General features: G+C 39.4%; 1 protein-coding gene across 9 annotated transcripts in view; it reads right to left on the reverse strand.

Annotated features, from left to right (window-relative positions):
• Positions 1-20,055, reverse strand: part of nrxn2b (neurexin 2b) — an 811,562-nt gene that overhangs the window by 13,368 nt on the left and 778,139 nt on the right. For all 9 annotated transcript variants that reach the window (XM_028038131.1, XM_028038134.1, XM_028038130.1 and 6 more), the window contains 2 exons: positions 13,840-14,162; positions 348-426 (listed from right to left, as the gene is read on the reverse strand). In XM_028038131.1, coding sequence (XP_027893932.1) covers positions 348-426; positions 13,840-14,162 — 402 coding nt within the window. The remainder of the gene's footprint in view (positions 1-347; positions 427-13,839; positions 14,163-20,055) is intronic.

A 20,055-nucleotide genomic window follows, 5' to 3' on the forward strand; every position in this document is an offset into this window, starting at 1 on the left:
GGGGTGTCAGAACATTACTTGACCTGCTGTTCAGACACAGTGGCTCAGCTGCATGCTGCACACAACAAACTGTGTTACCATGTTGAAACCGTTTGTCCTTGTTAAAGTCAACGCTGGAGATTTGCGCAACAGCTGAGAAAATGTTAGAAAATACTGCCTGGCTGGGAAATTGAAGAATTACAAATTCTGCTGGAAGAGGAGAAAGAAAAACATGGAGTAACCTCCTTTGTCCAATCAGAGGTGCATACAGGGGGACTGCAAAAACCAAAGTATCTGAGACAGCCTGATTTCCTTTTTAGGTTTCTGGATAAAACACAATAAAGACAGAACTTTCTGAGCTGACTCACCATTTCCGGGCTCGCACTCCTCCAAATCCTCGTCGTCGCTCGGACACTCTGCTGAAGCTACCAAGAGGTCGTCGGCGTTCTGGAGGAACGGAGAGGGACAGAACGGCAGGGCAGAGTTTATTTAAGGGAAGAAGCATGCCGATCATCTCAGAGAGAGTTAACACTTTTCAGGTCCACAGAATTCTATCTAACCATTTGTACACTGTGCAGGTGCAGGAGTCTTTCACTTTGAACATGGGGGATTGCTGTTCAGCCAATGTGCTGGAAATGTGCTGCTGGTGGGCGCGCTTTGTGAGCAGCACTTGTGTTCATGTAGGCAGAGTTGGGGGAGCAAAACAAAGAGAAACGAGCTCTTTCTGAACAAACACTGGTAATCAAAGAGGTGTAGCTTTTCTTAATAGTAGGCATCGACTCTACTGTGTGGGCAAGGAAGTCAGACACTGTAAATGGTTTGCATTCACAGCGCTTTTTTAAAGTTGTTTCTTCACAACAACGTTAAAAGTAGGAACATACAGGACTGAATATCAGGGCAGAGTGGTCTGTCAGGAAGACATTCTGCCAATAAATGCTTCTACTGTTCTAATTCAGACCATTTTATTACATTTTTAATCCCTAATTTATTAGAATGAAGATGCAACACACGGTTAATCTTTTACTTCATTACAGTTCTGCAATAAAACAAAGTAATATGAGCAATAGATAGATAGATTGACTTTCACTGTTGTTAGAAATCGGTCTACCCTGCTTGTAGCTCATGGAAATACTGTATGTTGTAGCCCTGTAAATCATGGAATATCCATAAAATCCAGTCAGCTCTGCTTTTTCTCCCATTGTGTTAACCGCCCTCACTGCTGCTGCAGCTTCTTTTCATAACTTTTAATGTGATTTAGCTCACGCACAATCCTCCTCAGCTGCCGAACAGCTGAAGTGCCGCGTACAACCAGGTCACACGCAGAACGATAGTTTGCATCCTCACTGCAGTGTCTTTGTTAAAACGTAAAGGAAATAATAACAATACAAAGCATTTACATTTTAATTCTAGATAAGTTTGAAAAAGTTGTTTGATTTGCACACATTATTTTATGTTCCTTTAACCGAAAGCAAAAAAAAAAAAAAAAAGGAGAGAATATCTGAAAAATAAATGACTTGACGAATATTTAAACGTCATCTGTTTATCTCTGATTTTCAACATTTCTTTTTTTGGTCAATGCTGACTGGTTTTAGTCTCTGGATGTGCGCACATAAAAGGAACAGATAAAATATAAAACTAAAACAAAAAATATTCACAGTTTTTTTCCTTTTTTCCCCCCTCAATTAAACTCTAAGACTAAGATTTTTATACTGGATTTGAGTTACTTAAAATATATCCATGTAACATGGGCGCCCCATTATCTTTTGGGATTAGTATAAATAAAATTTATAGCAAAAAAAAATCTGTATTTAATGTAGAGTAATCTAAGCTTGACCAGATGCCAAAAAATATATGAATATTGATATTCATATATAAGCCATTCACCAGATTGGCAACAAATAAAAAAACATTGTGATGTTTCAGGATTTGGGGAAGATTTAGATGATAAAAGTTGGCAGGAGTCCTGCAGCTTTTAGACGTGTCCCTTGAAGCTGCCTCACTAGCATGCAGTCAAGCTATACAATGCTCTGCTAATGAGTTAGCAGAACTCATTTAGCATTAAGCATTGAGTAAATATGTTACACTTTTCTAAGGTAGGATTATTATAATATATATATATATATATATATATATATATATATAAAACGGTCAAGGCCGTTCTAAGGGCCTTGACCAACAGGGGGCCCTCCCCAAAATAGTTTTGTTTTTGTTTATTTTTTCATAAAAATAGAAATATTGGGGCCTTGTCAACTACAAAATTAATTATATCGTGTTTTTTAAATTGTTTTTATCAGTAAAAAATAAATGTTACCACTCCCAGACCAAAACTGAGCCCTCCAATTAAAGCTACAGTATGTAACTTTTATTAACAAAAGGTACATATTTGTTAAGACTGTCAATACGTTGAGAGATTATCTGACAATAATTTAATTCCTCTGCCTTCTCCCAGTGCTCTCTAGAAACAACCAATCATAGGCATGAGGAGGGTTATAATGCTGTCAATCACAATCTTTAGCCGACAGTAGTAGGTCAGGGAGGAGGTTCATCTTTTCGCAGATTACCTGCCTCATAACAAACTGTCATGACAAGAAAGCCATGGCAGTTGCAAGCCTTTAAAATTGTGCCACTTTTTATGGGTCAAATAGACTCAAGAAATTGTAACAGCAGGGGGGCCCGATTAAATTTTTTGTCATTAAATTAATTGTTCATTTCTGTAGAAGAATTTATCTATTTTTCCTAATGTGAAGTGAGTCTCCGAATCTATAAAAGAGTTAATTGGGCTTATAGCCTGACAAGTATTATAAACCTGTAGATCATTTATTTAAATGTTTATGTATAATTAGATGACAAAATAACTCTGTATTTTACCAAACATATTGTCAAATGTGTAAAATGCAAAGCTTTAATGAAGTACTTAGCTGTTAGCTTGTCAATATAATGTGCTAAACCTTTAATGTACGCCTGATAAATAAAAGAAAAAGGGATGCAATGCTTTGCTGCACTATGGCAACTAGATAAACAGGTCAGGAAAAAGTTAAGAAAAGAATAGCGAGGGAGAGGGAGTAGCTCAGCTACGCTAGCTTGACTTTGACAACCTTAATATGTGGATGTGCTGTGGAATTCTGTGTGTTTTGGTTCAGTTAAAAAATAAAATAAAGGCGACTTAAACACACCAACTCTGACAGATCATCAGTGGAGCAGAGGTTTAAATTAGCTAATCAACCACAGCTGTGCTTTTAATGAGCTAATAGCAGTGGTAGCTAATCTACTACAGCGATTACTTATTAATAATCACAAAATAAATATCGGAAGGGAGGGACGGGAGTACTGAACAGAGTGACAAATAGTTTTTCAAAGTTGTTATATACAGTATATATAACAACTGTATATGCTGTGTGCTTTGTATTTCCTCACTAAGAACATTTAAAGATACTGAACCGTGAATCAATCCAATGAAAAAAAAAAGTTCAACGGTGGGGGCATCGGTTTATTTTGGGGTGGGGGTAAAATGAATCTACGTAGCAATAATAATATTACTCAAGTAAAAGAAAACGGTACAGTGCAGTAAAACTACTCTTATAAGTACCTTTTTTCCAAAAACGTTACTCAAGTGAATGTAACAAGTACTACCCACCTTCGAACATAACAACACCACCAGTAGCCTACAGGCTACTTGTTAACAAGCTTCAGGTGCTGTGTTGATATTAGCCAACATTACCTATATCCAACAGTGTTACTCAACTCAGTCGGTTAGTTTGGGGGGAAACTGTGCAATGTTCTTTGCGTTTTGCTGGTTTGCTGCTGTAAAGCTGTGCATAAATGTACCAAAAGACAGTGCTGTTGTTTTACATAATGCTGGCACTACTGCAATTCTAGCATGTTTGTCCTGCTGGGGACACCGTAGTGCAGGGGTTTTTGTGTGCGAACTGCTATATTCCTTACAGTGGTCTTTCCTGCCTGTAACTGAACGCACGTAACATTTTGTACATAAATATTTACATTGCATGAAAAAAACAAACAACATATGACATAAAACAAAACGTATGACACGTGGCCTGAAAATCTTCACAAATTGTGGAAAACGATATAATTTGTTTATCGTCATGGTGAGGAGGAAGAAGATAAAACGTGTAGCTGTGAGTCGGAAACAGAGAAGGAAGAGCAGCGGGGATCTTGACATGAAAGCAGATTAAACTTGACAAGGTGGTTCCAACGAAGTGTCCCGTGTTTGTCCTGACTGCCGCATGACTCACACAGCTGCATGTCTAGACGCCCCGGCCTCCTCCTCCCCGCCCGTCTTCCCGCCTCTGGTTGTTATTCAAGATGGGGTCATCCGATAGAAAATGGAGAGCTTTTAGCAGCGTAATTGATTTGAGCTCCGCGGTGCTCGGCAGGGCTTTTCTCCTTGTTATTAATCCACAGTATGGGTGCTATCATTTATTAATCACATCGTGTCAGTTTGAGTGCGTGTTCACGTCACCTGCCTCTGTCAAACAGGCCTAACGATGCCGTCTCACATTCCAGGTTATATCTCTGTTTAACATACAGGTTTTTTTTATTATTATTATTTTATCAGTGCAGTCATCTGCCTTGATATCATCGTAATAAATTAAAACATAATTAAAAAGTGTATTTCTTTCAGTAATGTCAGTTAAAAAGTAAAACTCATGGGTTCATTACACACAAAGTGATATGAATCATGTGGGTTTTTTTTTTTTTTTGGGGTTGATTTTAATGATTACTTACGGCTAATGAAAACCCAAACTTTACTTTAGAAAACGTCAATAATGTACTAATGACTAGGATTGCAATACATTTGACAATTCAAATAATTAAAAAAAATCAATAGAGATATTAACATGCTGAACAATATGTACGTGTACTGTGCATGGTAAACTGAAGTACCGCCTCATTAAATACTAAAAGCAGCCAGTAAAAACAGCAAAATAACAGGAAAACGAGAAATTTTCAGGGATTCTGATCCTTTGGTACAAGCTATTATTGGTTGATAGCTTGTGTTGCTAATAGTAGTTAGCGTACTATTGTTATAAGCTAATTGATGATAGAATTAGCCAAAATTACTGTTTCTTGTCATTCTCAAACAAGAACATGGTTCAGTTGGGTCTAATTTTATTCCCAGATCTGTGTTCTGACTTCAGAAATATAATGGAGCACTACTAATAGCTTCTGGTGCTAATAATAATTAGCAAGCAAGTGTTATAAGCTAATTGCTAATAACAATTAGCCAAAAACACAGTTTCTTTTTAATTTGGGGCCAGAACATGGTTCAGTTGGGTCTTATATTATTCCCAGTTCTGTGTTTTAATTTCAGACATATAATGAAGCACCTCATCAATAGCCACAGTTACTTAATCGCGGTTCACTTAATTTTAGTAACTAAAACCTAAATGTTTGTATTTACCTTGAAAATAATCACCATCAATATATCTTGAGCACCAATAAAGTTAGCCCAAGTGCCACTAGTGCTAACTGTACAACATGGATGAGATCAAACTACACCAGTATACAGAGTCAGCTGCGTTTGTGTCCCTACAAAACAGCAACGCAAGCTAAACTACTAAACTAAGAGTTGTTTTTAGTCTCCGAGTTATCCTTGGCTGTAATTTAGTGCAGCATCTGTGACACACTTGTAAAGCCAAATTCACAACATGCCCCCCTGGAACATCCAGAGCGGCCCACAATGCTACCGCTGCCTGTAATTCATCAGATAGAATCGTCAGGGGGCCCACTAACCCAGTGTGCTGATAAATTCTGAAGGAGACCTGAAGGTGTAGCTCCGATGTCAGGCTTGACCCAGACAGAATGTATTTTTCTTCCCCCTCTCTCTTTCTTGCTCTCTCAATCAGTCTTCAAGGAGAATGCAGAATGGGGGGTGAAGGTGGGATTTCTACGGCTTCACATCCCCGCAGCCAGCTTACAGAGAGATCACAGACGCACGAGCGCGCTCTCAGACCAAGACGGCAGCTGGGGGCGTCGGCTTGTGATTTTCAGTTTTAAAACACCCCAGCACCGAATTTGGGTCAGAACGGAACAAGTGATGACTCCAACTGTTTCACGGAAACCCACACGATCAGGGGGTGAGGAGAGGGAAAAAATATCAGACCCCCCCCACAGATACATCAAAAGGTAGATCTTTTATTCTAAGCATCAAAGCATATTATTCCACTATGATCAAAGCTGCAGCAGCCGTGTAGCTCAGAGCTTTGGGAAAGAAAAAAAAAATTAAAAATTGAAATTTGGCTCTCCACCCGCTTTGCTTCCCGCCACCCTTTGCGGTGGCTTGCTGGATTCTGGCAATATTCATCAAAACTGCATGTCCCCGTCAGCGTTCCCCGGTATTTACAATAAAACGTCTATTTCATTTCTTTTTTTTTTACGTAAAACATAGGGGATTGGCTGGGATAAGAAAGGACAAGAGAAACTAATGAAACTGATGCAATGTTAAATATAAAACTACAGTATGTAATGCATTAATAATTGTGGGAGCAGTGGCAGCAAATTCAATTTTCTTTCTCTTCAAAGACTCTCTTAGCAGCACTTTGCGTTACTCCACGCTGGCTCTCACATTTCTTTTCACCGTTTAGTGTTCGCACACCTTCGCTATAGAAAGGGAGAAAAAAAAGCCCAGCCTGCTCAGATGCTTGTTCTTTAGCTTTCAGCCACTGTCAGTGACAGAAACCGACGGTTTGACGGTTGGATGTTTGATGCCAAAATGCTCCCAGGGAGTTGAACCAGATTGTTTCCCAACACAGTTTTGACTGATGATCTGACGGAGAGGATTTCACGCTGTTCCAAGCTGCACAAAAGCCCAAACTATGAGTAACCCAAAGTGGCTGAGGACAATCTTCACATACAAACACAGCTGGCCTCGGAGTAAAACATGTGACAAACATTTGAGAATTTCATGGAAGGGAAATTCTCAAATGTTTCCTCCTAGATGTCCATCAGATGAAGTGGGCAGAATCCATTCAGTTCTCTTCAGGGTTTGGCTTGTCGAACAGAATAACTTTTGTTGTGTGTACTGGTACATAGTACAGCCCCACTATTTATTTATTAAGTGACATCTGTGCAGTACGGTGGCCCAGAAAAGTCAACAAAATGCAAACGCCACAACTCAAAACCAAAAGCCACAACGGAACTAATGCTAACGCTGGAGTTGTGACAAACCTGTTCGCATAATGCCTGTTTTAGCATAACTAAACAGAAGTTAAGTACATGATAATAATAACAAGATATCATCATTAGAGTAATGTGGGAAAGTCATAAGACAAAGCGAAATTTGTCTTTGTTTTAAGGAAGGAAAAAATCTAGAACCCTTCTAACTTATACTAAAACAGAACTTATTTTAAACCTGTTAGCTAGCATAACTTCCATTTTAGCATATCAGTGTAGTACATTGATTTTAAGCTGGAAATCTATTGCTAAGAATTATGATGGCAGCATTGGGAAAACAGTCCTTCACTGAGATATACTTTCATTTCAGCCCCTGTTTCCTAAAGGCTTAAGCTCAGCTAACAGTTGAGAGGTTGAGGCAGTGACACCGTTCCAATGACCGCCCACTTTGTCTTCGTCCCACTAACTTTGTTTTTACATTTCTAGTATCGAAAAATGTTGTTTTGTTGTATTCCTACAGGTCATCCTAATTTCACCCCCCAAACTCCCATCCAAATGGTAACATAGCAGACACCATGGTTAGCCATTGCACCAGTGGACAGCCCAGTCTCAATAGAATGTGACTCTCTCATGTAATGCTGTCTGGAATTTTTAAAGAAAGAACTTTGGTGTGGCTATATTGATCATATATATATAATTATACAGTATATGACTATATGATTATATGATGACTATATTATTATAACAAATGGAGGCACTCTGATGTGTTACTCCAAACTCTGCAGAGATCTTCCATAAAACAGTCAAGGATTATTAGGCAGATAATTTGAGATTAGCAATCTGGTTTTGGACCATCCTTTGAAATTATTTTTAATATTGCACAGGCACATGCTAATCTGTAAAAAGTGTCAAAAGAGTAAAAAATTATGTAAATAACTTATCTAAGGAAATCCATTGAAGAAAATGTTACAGGATATATTAGGTAAGCAAAATACATCTGTCTTTAAATATTTAAAAAGACAAACTATAACAGCTAAGATAATGATATTGAATAAATCTTATCTTTTTTATTTTTATGACACATTAATTCATTTATTGCACTATTTATTTATTTCTTATTTTTTCTTACTTTTGGCAGTATTGGTCTTCCATAGAACTGTGACAACATAGATTCACTTCATACACATCAAGCTAGTGACAAAATCAGACACTGATTTCTGATGCTTCATAAACCTCGAACAAGCCTGTAAACTCCGATACAGACAGTCTGTATAATAAACTTCTTGATTAAGTGGGACAAAATACAAAAGCAAGATAACTCCACTGCTGACACGGAGCCTAGAGTTTGTGTTTGCTGTAGTCGTAAAGCTGCTTTGATGCCACAACAAAGGACCCAGCAGGATGGGATATTAACATATTTCTGTTTTCGAGTCAGAGTTAAAATTCACGGTGGAACACCTCCTGAACAGACTGAATGCAGAAAAAAACCCCAACAAAACATGTCGTCTAAATTTCATTTCATTTAAATTGGGCAACAGAACACCGACATCTGTAGCATCACAAATATTGTTTTTCCTTTCAATTTTACGTTTATTTGACAAACCAACATTTGGCCAACGCCAGTCAAAGGCTTTCAATTTTGTTAGACTGTCAGACATCATCTTTTATTCAGTTTTGATGACATTTAAATGTTGTTTTAGGTCTGATTTTATTCCCTCTAAATGAAAAAAATATATATATAGCAGTGTAACAGAGGAACTTTTGCACTGCTTCATTCAGGTCTCTGAAGATAAACATGCAGAATGACTTGCAGCAGCAACTTGGAGAAATTCTCTTCTGAATAGCTAAACCAGTCCAATGATTTTTCAGAGGAATGTTTTGTTCTGTGTGGGTTCATTGAAGTTAGTGAACATTAGTTTGTGCAGAGTTGTATTAATGTTCCACCATCACTATTATTTTTGATAAAACCTAATCACTTATGACTACTAGTCAGTAATAATGTGTTTAAATTGCTCATGCAAAGGAGTTTATGGTTCTTTGTTTACTTATTATTATTACTATTATTAATTTTATTATCATTTTTGTACAGCACTTTGATGAAGTTTTAAACTTGTTCTTAAAGTGCTATATTAAAAAATTTGACATTGACATTTTTGTTTACGAAGATCCTGCAGAGTGTCTAAGAAAAGATTGTTGCTTTTAAATCCATCATTAAAACACTCTGCCATGAAGTTTATCAGTATTATATCAGTTTCTTCAGTATTATATCCTTGAGAAAAAAAAAAACACTTACATTATATTTGCCTGCTAAAATAATATTGAGTATTACACTCAAAAACTAAATGTTCATTTAGCAACATATAAAGATTAACTTGGTGACTGCTAAAACCACTAATGTTGTCATTCTAAAAGATGCTTTAAAGAGATTTACTAAGTTGGTGGAACATTCCAGCAGGACATGGATATGTCTGTATTAATTAGAGACCTGTCCAGGGTGTACCCGGCCTCTAGTTGGAGGTAAGCACCAGCCCCCTGGCCACCCTGCAAGGACTGGAGGGTCTAGTCAATGGATGGATGAACGGATAGACTTTAGGAACCAATTATGTAATTACAGCACAGAATCTTCTTGCTGTCCTGCTCCTTCTGGAAACTATTAGCCTATTGGCTTGGCTCTGTTGCTAACAGACATCCTGCTCCTGACCTTTACCAGGCAGACTTTACTTTCAAAATAACTACACTTTAATAACAGCTATACATGGCTTTCTTTAATTTACATCTACAACTTTCCAAACAGTTGGTTGTGTTTCTAGTGTATAACAGAAACGACAATGAAACGGGGAAATGAAGGAGTAACTCTCTCTGGCATTTTGTCAAAGGATCTTTATACCAAAGGAACGGTTTAAAATTGGTTTAGCTCTTTGAAACCATTACAGACCTTGAGATCAGTAACTGGCCCTCAACTCTTCAACAATATTAGTCATTTCCTTAACAATGCCTAAAAGCAACACACCATGGTGGCAAAAGACAAGCTTCAAAACTTCTACACCTACAACATTCTGGTAAATAACTAAAAGTGACGAAATCTGGTCAGTGGCTTATTTCCACAGTCCCACCGTACATGGGTTCCTCCCACAGTCCAAGAACAAGACTACTAGGTTAATTGAATACCCATTAGGTTTGAGCGTGCGTGTGCATGGTTGTGTATCTTTGCTGTAATTTATTTTTGGCAAATCTGGCAAATTTTGCTCCAGGATGTGCACTGTGCTCGCAATAAAAATAAAAATCACTGTTGGTTATCCCTTTCAGACGACAGTGTCATGATAAACACACACCAGCCCTTTAGGAGCGCCCCCTGTCTTTCACATTTCACAAGTTGATCTGGTGAGACCGTAGGACTAAATGCCACTACTACTGGGAATGTAGAGCCAATGCTACATTGTGTATAGCAACGGCAAAATTTCGTAAATAAGATATATAAGTGATATATTAGTGTTAAAATTTGCAATAACACCATCGACGGTGATCAACTTGACTCTTTTCTATGTTTAATATAACACATTGTCTCCAACTGACTATATGGTGATAATATCTGTGGATGGATGACCCTTGGAGGACAGCATCCCACCAAATACTGCATCCATGTAATCCTGCAGAGATGACTGTAATTCAGCAGCTCTAATGGCAACTCAAGCCTGTAAGGATGGCTCACAAAAGACTTGTGTGGTTCTTGGGATTTTATTTTATTTATCAATTATTTCCTGTTATTAGTGAAGTAATTTGTCACTTTGTCTTCTTCATTTAGTCAGGAAAACAGAGTACATTAAACCTTTGGCAACTTTTTTTGTCTTGGAAATTAGACTTCAATTTTTATTTTTATTTTAAAAACTCACCGGTAGAAGCCCCAAACTGTAAACGACTATTTCGCTATTAATCTGAGCTCATTTTCATCCCGCTCATCCTGCTGTTTAACGCCACTGTGGGAATACATCATACTCAGCTAAGACCATATTAACGTTAAAGACAACACTCTCAGGATCTGTTTGCAATAATTCTATTCCTGTAATTAAATGCCATGTCCATTGCAGTGTGGAACAACACAAGTACAAAGATATTTCACAGGAACCGGACTATTTCTGTGTGTGTTAGGTTTAGGGGTTTATGGGTTTAGGGTTAGCCAATTATTGCAGATTTGTATCTTAAGTTCTAGGTCATTCATCTCAACTACTAGCTTCTTCTACCAGATGTACTTAAAATATGAATTGTATCTGGATAATTCTATTCATGTTTGACCTTCCTTATGAATGCATAAGTTTTGGCACACTTCTTGTACTCCAAAAAGTTTCCCTCATGTACAGAAGAAAATGTTTGGATTAGCATTTTTTTCCAGATGTCATCAGAACTAAAGTTTTGTAAAGCTATGCTTATCCATTTGGTAACTTACAAATGCACTAAAGAGAAAGAAATATATGCAAGGACGTATGCAAAATTAACATCCCAAACTGCTGAAAGTTACTGTCTGCCGTATAAAGTTGAATTCATTTTGTAGATGGATCTGGCCGTTGTTTCAATGAGAATTTCCTCTAATTATAATTGCTGTATTTATTCCAAATGGTCTAAATGACCAAAGGTGTGAGCTGAGATCCAGTTATCTCTGAATCTGCTGATGGTGCTTACAGCTAAAGGCTGTATGGAACTTCCTGGAACTTCAGATGAGTCTCTGCAGTCGCGAAGGTCCTTAATGAACGAGTGCAACGCGCTGCGAATTTGAGGCGGCCGTTTGTTATTTCTCCAAGTCCTTAAAACATTCAAAACACCAGAGTGTTTGAGCAGAAAACCTTCACAGAGCCAGAAACAGCTGACAGAGAGCAACACCGTTGACAACGCAAGTATGAAGCTGGCAGTCCTTCCAGAGACAACCCGGATCACTCCTGGTTTTGCTCAGCACACGGCTTGTAGTTAATGATTGTGGATGTCGAGTGGAACATATTTCCCCCTGGAACAAATGGATCCTGTCATTAAGTCTTCTGATGAGAGTGGAGGGTTCTTCCCTCATCCCGCATGCGGGCAAGCTCCACTTCCCTACTGTTTGCTAATTGCTGCTTACCTCGATGCTAACGTCAGCAAACGTGGCTAGTCGTCAGACCGTAAACGACAGCCTCTCACCAGCATGTAAAGCCGGGCCGTAAATGTGTTTACTGCACCCTGGTTCGTCATTGACCATGGTACTGAGGATATCCTTGTGCTGATGCTCTACCCGTCCCCCTTTCCTACTCCCCCACCCAAATCATCTCGTCTTTGCTGTTCGGTTATGTGTAGCAATTTTCCGCATCCCAGAATGCCAGACCTCTTCCGAGGAAAATAAGTAGCAGATTGACTGGTGTAATAAAAAGCAGTCACAGTGGCTGTTCTTTGCTAGGCCCTTTGAGGCCTAACAAATGTCGGCGAGATGCGGGCCAGAAATATTTCACACGTGTAAATCTACCTCTATAATGTTGTGGAATAAAGTACCTGAGAATTTGTGTTTCTGATTCACTTCTTTTTAGTTATCAGGACTGCAGACACAAGGCAGTGTTGTGTGTAAAACTCAGCTGCCCTCTGAATCTCCCTCTTGAGTTCAGACTGCTAATTTTGGCTCAATCGTTTCACCTCTAACTAATTGAACGGCAGCCAATCAAACCAACCAATCAGGAGAGACATTGTTCAGCCATGTGAAGATTCCCACAGGAAATGACCAAGCTCTGCTAACCACGTGACGTTGTTGCACATGAAGGTCTGAAAACAATGAGCAAATTTTTAAAGTTTTTTTCATAAATCAGTTTGATTGCAAATAAATACAAGTACTGTCCCTCTGATTGCTACTTGATTAGGCTTCTTTAATTTCTACATATATGAGTGTAAAACAAAACCAAAACATTTACCATATTTAGAGCCAAACAAGAAGAAACTAAGTTTTTTTTTTTTTTTACAAATCTGGGAACAAGAAGAGGTTCAACTAACACCTAAGTAATTTCTCAGAACAACTCCAGCTTGTTCTAACTAAGCATTAGTTTCCATTGCAAATGTGTGCAAATATTCCACTAATGTTGAAAAAATAAAATTTTGCGTTTGCAGTGTTTCCATTAAATAAGAAATGCAATTCAAATCACACACAAATAAGTTTGTTCACATGATCATTTACTAACATGACACCACGATTCTACCAACCACTTCCTGTTGTCTTTCTTTTTTTGATTAACAGGTTTTTTTAAAAACCAATTAAAATCACATAAGTTTGTTGACGCGATGTAGCCCACCAGTAGTTTACTACTTCCTGTAGTCTTCTTCTTTGTGGTTTTCTCCAGTGGCAACATCCAGTTGATCAGTTAACTTGTGTGACACGGAAAAAGTGTTTCCACTGGAGTTTTCCGAAATAAACCAATTTCAAAAAAGCTACCTCATGCTAGCAGCAAACCTTTTGATCAAAATTGGAAATTTTTTGAAATTGGAGTGTTTCCACTGAGCAAAATTATTTTCAAAATGTCAAATTGCGTCTTCAAATAGTCAATAGAAATGCTAGTGTTAGCATAAACAAAGGTGAGAAACCAGAGGTAAAATGACTTCTATTCATGAGGAAATAATGGCCTTTTCTGATGCTGAAATGTTTTTATAAACCACAGTTTGTGAAAACATCTAACGAAACGTTTTGCAAAATAGCCGTCGTTGCGGACAAGCTTCAATCTTCCTCACCTGTGTGACGCTGTCCCTCATGGTGGGCGAGCGCCCTTTGCGGGTGGTGGTTGTAGCCATTGTGGTCGTCGTCTCCATGATGGTGGTGGACATATCAGCCAGTGGGGTGGTGGAGGTGGTATCGGTAGTGAGCACCGAGGGCACGTCGCCCACCAGCCTCAGGTTGCCCTGGGTCTGGACGCTGGGGTCGCCCTCAGCCGCCAGTTTGAACACCTGCAGGCCGTTGTAGTACAGGCCCGACATCTGGCCCTGGAAGTGGCGCCCCTTCTCTCCACCACCGACTTTAATGAACGCCTGGCTGTTGAAGATGGTCAGCTGGCGACCTGATGATGCCAGAAAAGCCGGAGCCGTGACAGACAGAGAGAGAGAGGCAGTAGAGATAAGATGGAGAGGAGAACAGAGAGGCCATGAGAAAGCGAGGAGGGGGGAAAAAAAGATAAAAGAAAGGATAGAATTCAGCTCATGTTTTAGCTAGAATTCGAAACACAGAAATGCACAGACATTGTGGAACAGAAGAGACTTAGAAACAGGGAGGGGGGTTTCCTGGGTAACACTTTAGGGAGATTGGGCCCTGGCTTGCAAAAGTTGGTGCCATTACATTCCAGAAAAGGCAGCCCCGAATCTGGCAGTCAAATAGATTGCGGGGGTTGTCGCGGATTGACCCCGGGACGGGTGGTTCACAGCAAAATGCATCTGATTTGCCCCCAGATGGAATATATTAGAACAGTACTGGTTCTGTGTCATTGACCTCCAACGCACCTGAGCTGCACAATGATAAAGTACCTCTACCAGCAGGAAAAATGTCACCTCACCGCCATCCGAAAGAGAGAAAATGAGATCCTCATTGGTAGGAAATGTTTAATTCATCAGGGGCTGTTCTTCTCCGCGGTCATTACCATTTATCTGGATGGATAGATGGATGAAGGGAGGATGGGGGTCAAGCATTTAGCCAGGGCCCAATACTAATGTGTTCCCGGGATGTGTGGCGAGCAGGGAGGGGAGTGTGACAGGTGGAGCTTTCCCCCCCAAATGCCTGCAGCAGATAGGAACAAATAGGATTTCATTTGGGCATGCAACACGGTCGTGGTTGGTGGGGGGGTTTCCCATGATGCCACCCGGACCGTCTCCAGTGTCGTTATGAGTCATATGGTTCAGACGGACATGTTTGTAAGGATGTGGGATGGAAATAGGAGTTATGAGGTAATTACTCAAAGGAGAAGGATGAGAGAAGCCAAAGAGCTTTTTTATGGATTAATCAATGGTTGTAAGGAAAGAGGGAGTATGTCTGTTTATGAAAGGAATATGCCACTAATGTGAGCAGTTCAGAGTGAATTATTGACTCAGGCTATGGGCCACTGAAATTACAGAGCGATGCAGAGCCTGAATGGAGTTGACGCTGTTATGCAGAAGTATTCATATGCCTTAATCTGTTTTGAACTTTGTCAACATATGCCAATGTTTCTCAATTCTGGTCTTCAGGAATCACTGGCCTGCATGTTGTAGATGTGTCTCTGTTCCAAAACACGTGATTCATGAGATTGGATGACCTCCTCTGCATGACATCAAGTTCTGCAGAAGCCTGTTCATCACCCACATATTCAAATCAGAAGAGAAACACCTAAAAGATGAAGGGCAGTCGAGTCTGAAGACAGAAATTGAGAAATACTGATAATATTCTAATTAAATTTTATGTGATAGACCAACACATCACACGTGTGTTGGTAGAGCATTGTTGTGAAGTAAAAGGTGTACTCATGCATTTTACAAAGCCTATATTTTGCCACAGAGTTTTGCTGGAAGGTGAAAACATTGAATTTTGACCCAATTTGGATTGATAACTTCCCACTTGTCAGCTGTGTTCCTACAGGGTTGAATGAAACTTACATTTTATTTATTCCACTTCTCCATTTCCATAACGGCCATATTTGTGGAGTTCATACAATTCTCCCATCTGAGCTCTTGATTTCTGTAGCTCCTCCAGAGCTACTGTGGCCCTCTTGAATACTTCTCTAAAGAATGTTCTCCTTGCCAGGCCTGCTAGTTAGTCTGTGGCAGTGGTGTCCAAAAGGTTTTGCCCCTTTGGCCAAAACGCCCAAATTTAAACTACTGGTGGGCTACAGAATTCAGAAAATGAAGACATGCAGAAATGAGTTTATTAATATGTTATTTTTTATTTTATCTGCTCAATATTTAGCAAAACTTTTGTGAAATCTATGAATCCTTAAAGATCCAAAACATAAAGAAGGTTTTGTTTGGACTACTGCCTTATTAAATTGAAATTGTAACTTAAATTACTCAAGAGTCTTCAGAATCACACCGCAAACAAACAATTTCCAAAATTTTGAGGTCATCCGTCGTTTCCTGTTTTGTTGGCCAAATTTTTTACTGCTCTCCACTTGTGGCCAATAAAAATCATTTCAAGGGCCACAAATGGCCCCCAGGTAAACACTGCACTGTATTTCCACTGGGATTGTATCTCACACAAGTGGACTCTGCTTACCTTTCTGCTGTTCTCTGAAGCCAGTTGAGTTTTTTTTTAGGGGTGTGAATACAAAAGCATGCCACACTTTTTTGTTATTATTATTATTATTATTATTATTATTATTAAGAAAAAATCTCCCACTTTACAGGGATCCCCTACTTAGTGTCGCTCCATCACATAAAACCCCACTGAGGTTTGTGGTTCGGTGGTGACAATATAAAGAAAAGTTCAAGCCGTAGAAACATTAACGCTCATACGTGGACTGATGACGGGTGAACCTGTAGAGTAACCTTTCAATGTTTCTGTTCTCAGCGTAATAATCCAAGTGTATCAGGGCAGTATTCTAGTCATCAGCATGGAGGAACTGTCTCATTTGTTTTCAATTAAGAGCTCAGAGGGTACTTCATCACTCTAATTATGATTTACTGTACTCTCCTCTATGAGTGCTCTTGGTCTGACATTCATGCAGCACCCAGGTGGGTGGAACTATCAGACAGATAACGCACATCTGTATGTTTACGCGTGGGTGTTATGGCACGTGTGTGTGTGTGTGTGTGTGCGTGCGTGAGCTTTCTACCAGCATTCTAGGAAAGAGAAGTCTTTTCCACTGAGCGGGGCCATTACGCATGCCATCCCATTATCACATCATTAGGTCTGTCGCAGAGCCACCGGGGCCCCGGTTCTTGTCCCCCAACTCTTTAATGAAGACACTTAATGTCTGGCATATGCACCGCTGACATAATGGTGGTATCTTACTCGATTATCTCATGTTTGTTGTGGGAGGGATGTTGGAATGACTGGCAGGAGAAAACAAAATGTATGGACAAAGCGTTGAAAGTGAGCAAAACATGGGAGAAAAAAAACACCCAGGTGTATGTAGCTAATTTTACAGAGGGGAATACACACACATTACACCTCATGTTCACACACATACACACGCCCACGACCACAGATCAGCCCAGAGGGTCTCGCTTTTTCAAACAATCTGAGTTTTCATGTTGGAAAACTCGAAAACTTAAGTCTCTTTAATCCTGGATGCTGCAAAACAAAGAGATGAAGTTCCCCTTTGAAGTGAAAAATATGTAAAATCTAAGAATATCACAATAATGAGGAACCGTAGTGTGCACCGCATGGCATATGTTTGGTTCAATTCAATTCAGTTTTTTTGTATAGCACCAATTCACAACAAATAGGAGGAAACTCGAGAAAACTTTACAAGAAAAAAAAATTCAGTACAGTCCCACACACGTTTCAATTGATCCTAGTTATCGAACTACATTAAGTTTTGTTAATTATTCCAATTAGTTTGAAAAGTTTCTATCTAAAGAAACGGAGCAGATTGCATCAAGTCTTGATTAGTTGCACGTAGTGGCAGTAGGCAATCACTTGTTGACGTTACAAGAATCCCTCATGCATGCATGCATGTTGCAACAGTGGAGAGGAAAACTTCCCTGTAACAGGAATAAACCTCCAGCAGAACCAGAACCTGGCCCAGTCCGGTCCATCTGCCACAACCAACTGGGGTTTGCAAAGGCAGAGCAGATACACAAACTAAAAACAGATGACATGAAAAAGTTGATAGTAAAACGGGGGAGAACGATGTTTAGTGACCCATTTATTTTATGCCAGACCCCCGAATATTTGGGTTCAGAATTCATGGAAAACTCAAAATTATTTAAGGAAAATCAATTCATTCCAATTTTTTTTTTTGTATTTAGTTTGAAAGAAAATTCAAATACAAACAATAAAAATGGCCACAATTCTACTTTACACACCATCAACCTAACCTTTGAGAAGCAGTCAATCCAGATACGCCATTTCTCTTTTCCGCTGATTGGCTGTGCCCACAAGAACACAAATAAGGAAGGCTGTAGATATTAGCTTCTGCGCTAGTGCTAAGAGAGTTTCCACTGTGTGCTGTATACAGATTAAGGTATATTTGGTGTGTGAACTTTTTAAGTAGGCAGTTATAATTGTTTAACAGGGGCCTCAAGTATGTGTGGATTGTGTGAAAATCCTACCTAACTAGCAGTTCGGCTGCCAGCACAGAGGATTTATTTACTTTTCTAAATTGCTACAAAGTGGACTCCTGCCTGTTCACACTTCAGTATTCGTATTTTTTTTCTGTGTAATGTAACTCCAAATTATTTGCTGACGCTTCCCATATTCACAGATAATTTTTTTTGTCAGTTTCAGATTCTTTGTTATTTATTTTACATAGGCTGTTTATACTCCTAATTGCACTGACTGAACAGATTAAAGTTATACTGTGTTTTTACATGTTTGACCAGGCTTGTGAAGCTGTTACTGTATTTAAGTGTGTTGTAATGGTGCATTCAAAAACCTTTGTAATTCAGAGCAATGTTTTAATTCAATTTAGCACTGTTGCTCAATTGATATTAAACCTCAGATATTGGTATCGCTATGGGAAATGAAAAATGTGGATTGGTGCGTCCCTAGTATCAATTCTGGTTAAGATATATTTGCAATTTGAACTATTAAAATAGACAATTATAAGTGTTTTTTTTTTAGAGATAATCTCAAGTGTTTGTGGATCCTGAGTTTTTTCCAGGTTTGTCTTTTCTCCACCGTACCGACGCCTTTGGTCCTCGCCAGGTCAGACACTGACACTGATGATAGCAACAAAAGGTGCCCTCTAGATGAGAATCAGGGAAATCATTGTTTGTTCTCTGGTCAGGATGAGACCCTAACAGGCCCTGATGAAGTTATTGTTTCAGGGCGTGCCAGGTCAAATCAAAAGTGGCGTGTGGCTTTAGAGCCAATTTTGGTGGCAGGGATGAGTGTGCTGCGGCGGAATGGGGGGACGGGCCGCCTGCATGACAAGCAATCGGCGCTCCTAACATGACGGAGCTGGATGTGACACTGCCACAGAGAACAGGCCGTGCACGCTCCGACGTAATGACTTATGAAATATGCCAGCGATGGCTTGTCTTTTCAAGCAGTGTGTGTTTGCTAAGATTTGCATTTACATATGCCTCCTCTGTGTGTGCGTTTTATAGCTGTGTATCAGGGCTCGTCCACTGGACCAATTCAGCCTCCTCTGTCCTCGGGGCTCTTGAGGTGATAGGCATTTAATGGGCAGCGGCTCACGGCGGGACCCGGTCGGGTGGGGTGAGGTTATGGCGCTGGCCAGCCTCTAACTATTCCAGACATTCAGAGCAACACATGGAGCCTTAATTAACCGCAGTGCAGACACAAGGACGGTCAGGATTTAGCAACAAGCCACTGCAGATGCTGAACTCAGAAAACAGCTCTTTATTTAAACTCTGCATTCAATATAGCTGACAAAAACAGGACCTGTATTTTTTTGTACACCGTCTTAAACGGAATCACCCTCCTCACGTATTCTGACGTACTGTGCCTTTAGTGCACACAGTTGTAAATATTTTAGGTAAAAATACATAAGAGAAAAATGTACGTGAATAATTTAGAGTTAACATTCCGTAGTAAAAAATGCAAATACAGGTGGGGTCGATTGTATTGCTATTTATAAAAGTAAGGAAATCGTCAGAGTGGTGTCAAGTCTCTAGTTTTAGCCAATTTTAGCATTTTTAAACAACTCAAACAGAAGTTTAAGTTGTTTGTGAGATACAAGCTTGTGTCAGCAAGTTGTTGCCCAGATGACAACCTGGCACAAAATACAAACGTTTGCTAAACTCCTGAACAGACTTAGAGATGACTCCCTGTTGGACTGGCTGTTTGTTTTTTTTTTT

Source organism: Xiphophorus couchianus, chromosome 14, assembly GCF_001444195.1.
Source record: "Xiphophorus couchianus chromosome 14, X_couchianus-1.0, whole genome shotgun sequence".
Lineage (NCBI taxonomy): Eukaryota > Metazoa > Chordata > Actinopteri > Cyprinodontiformes > Poeciliidae > Xiphophorus > Xiphophorus couchianus.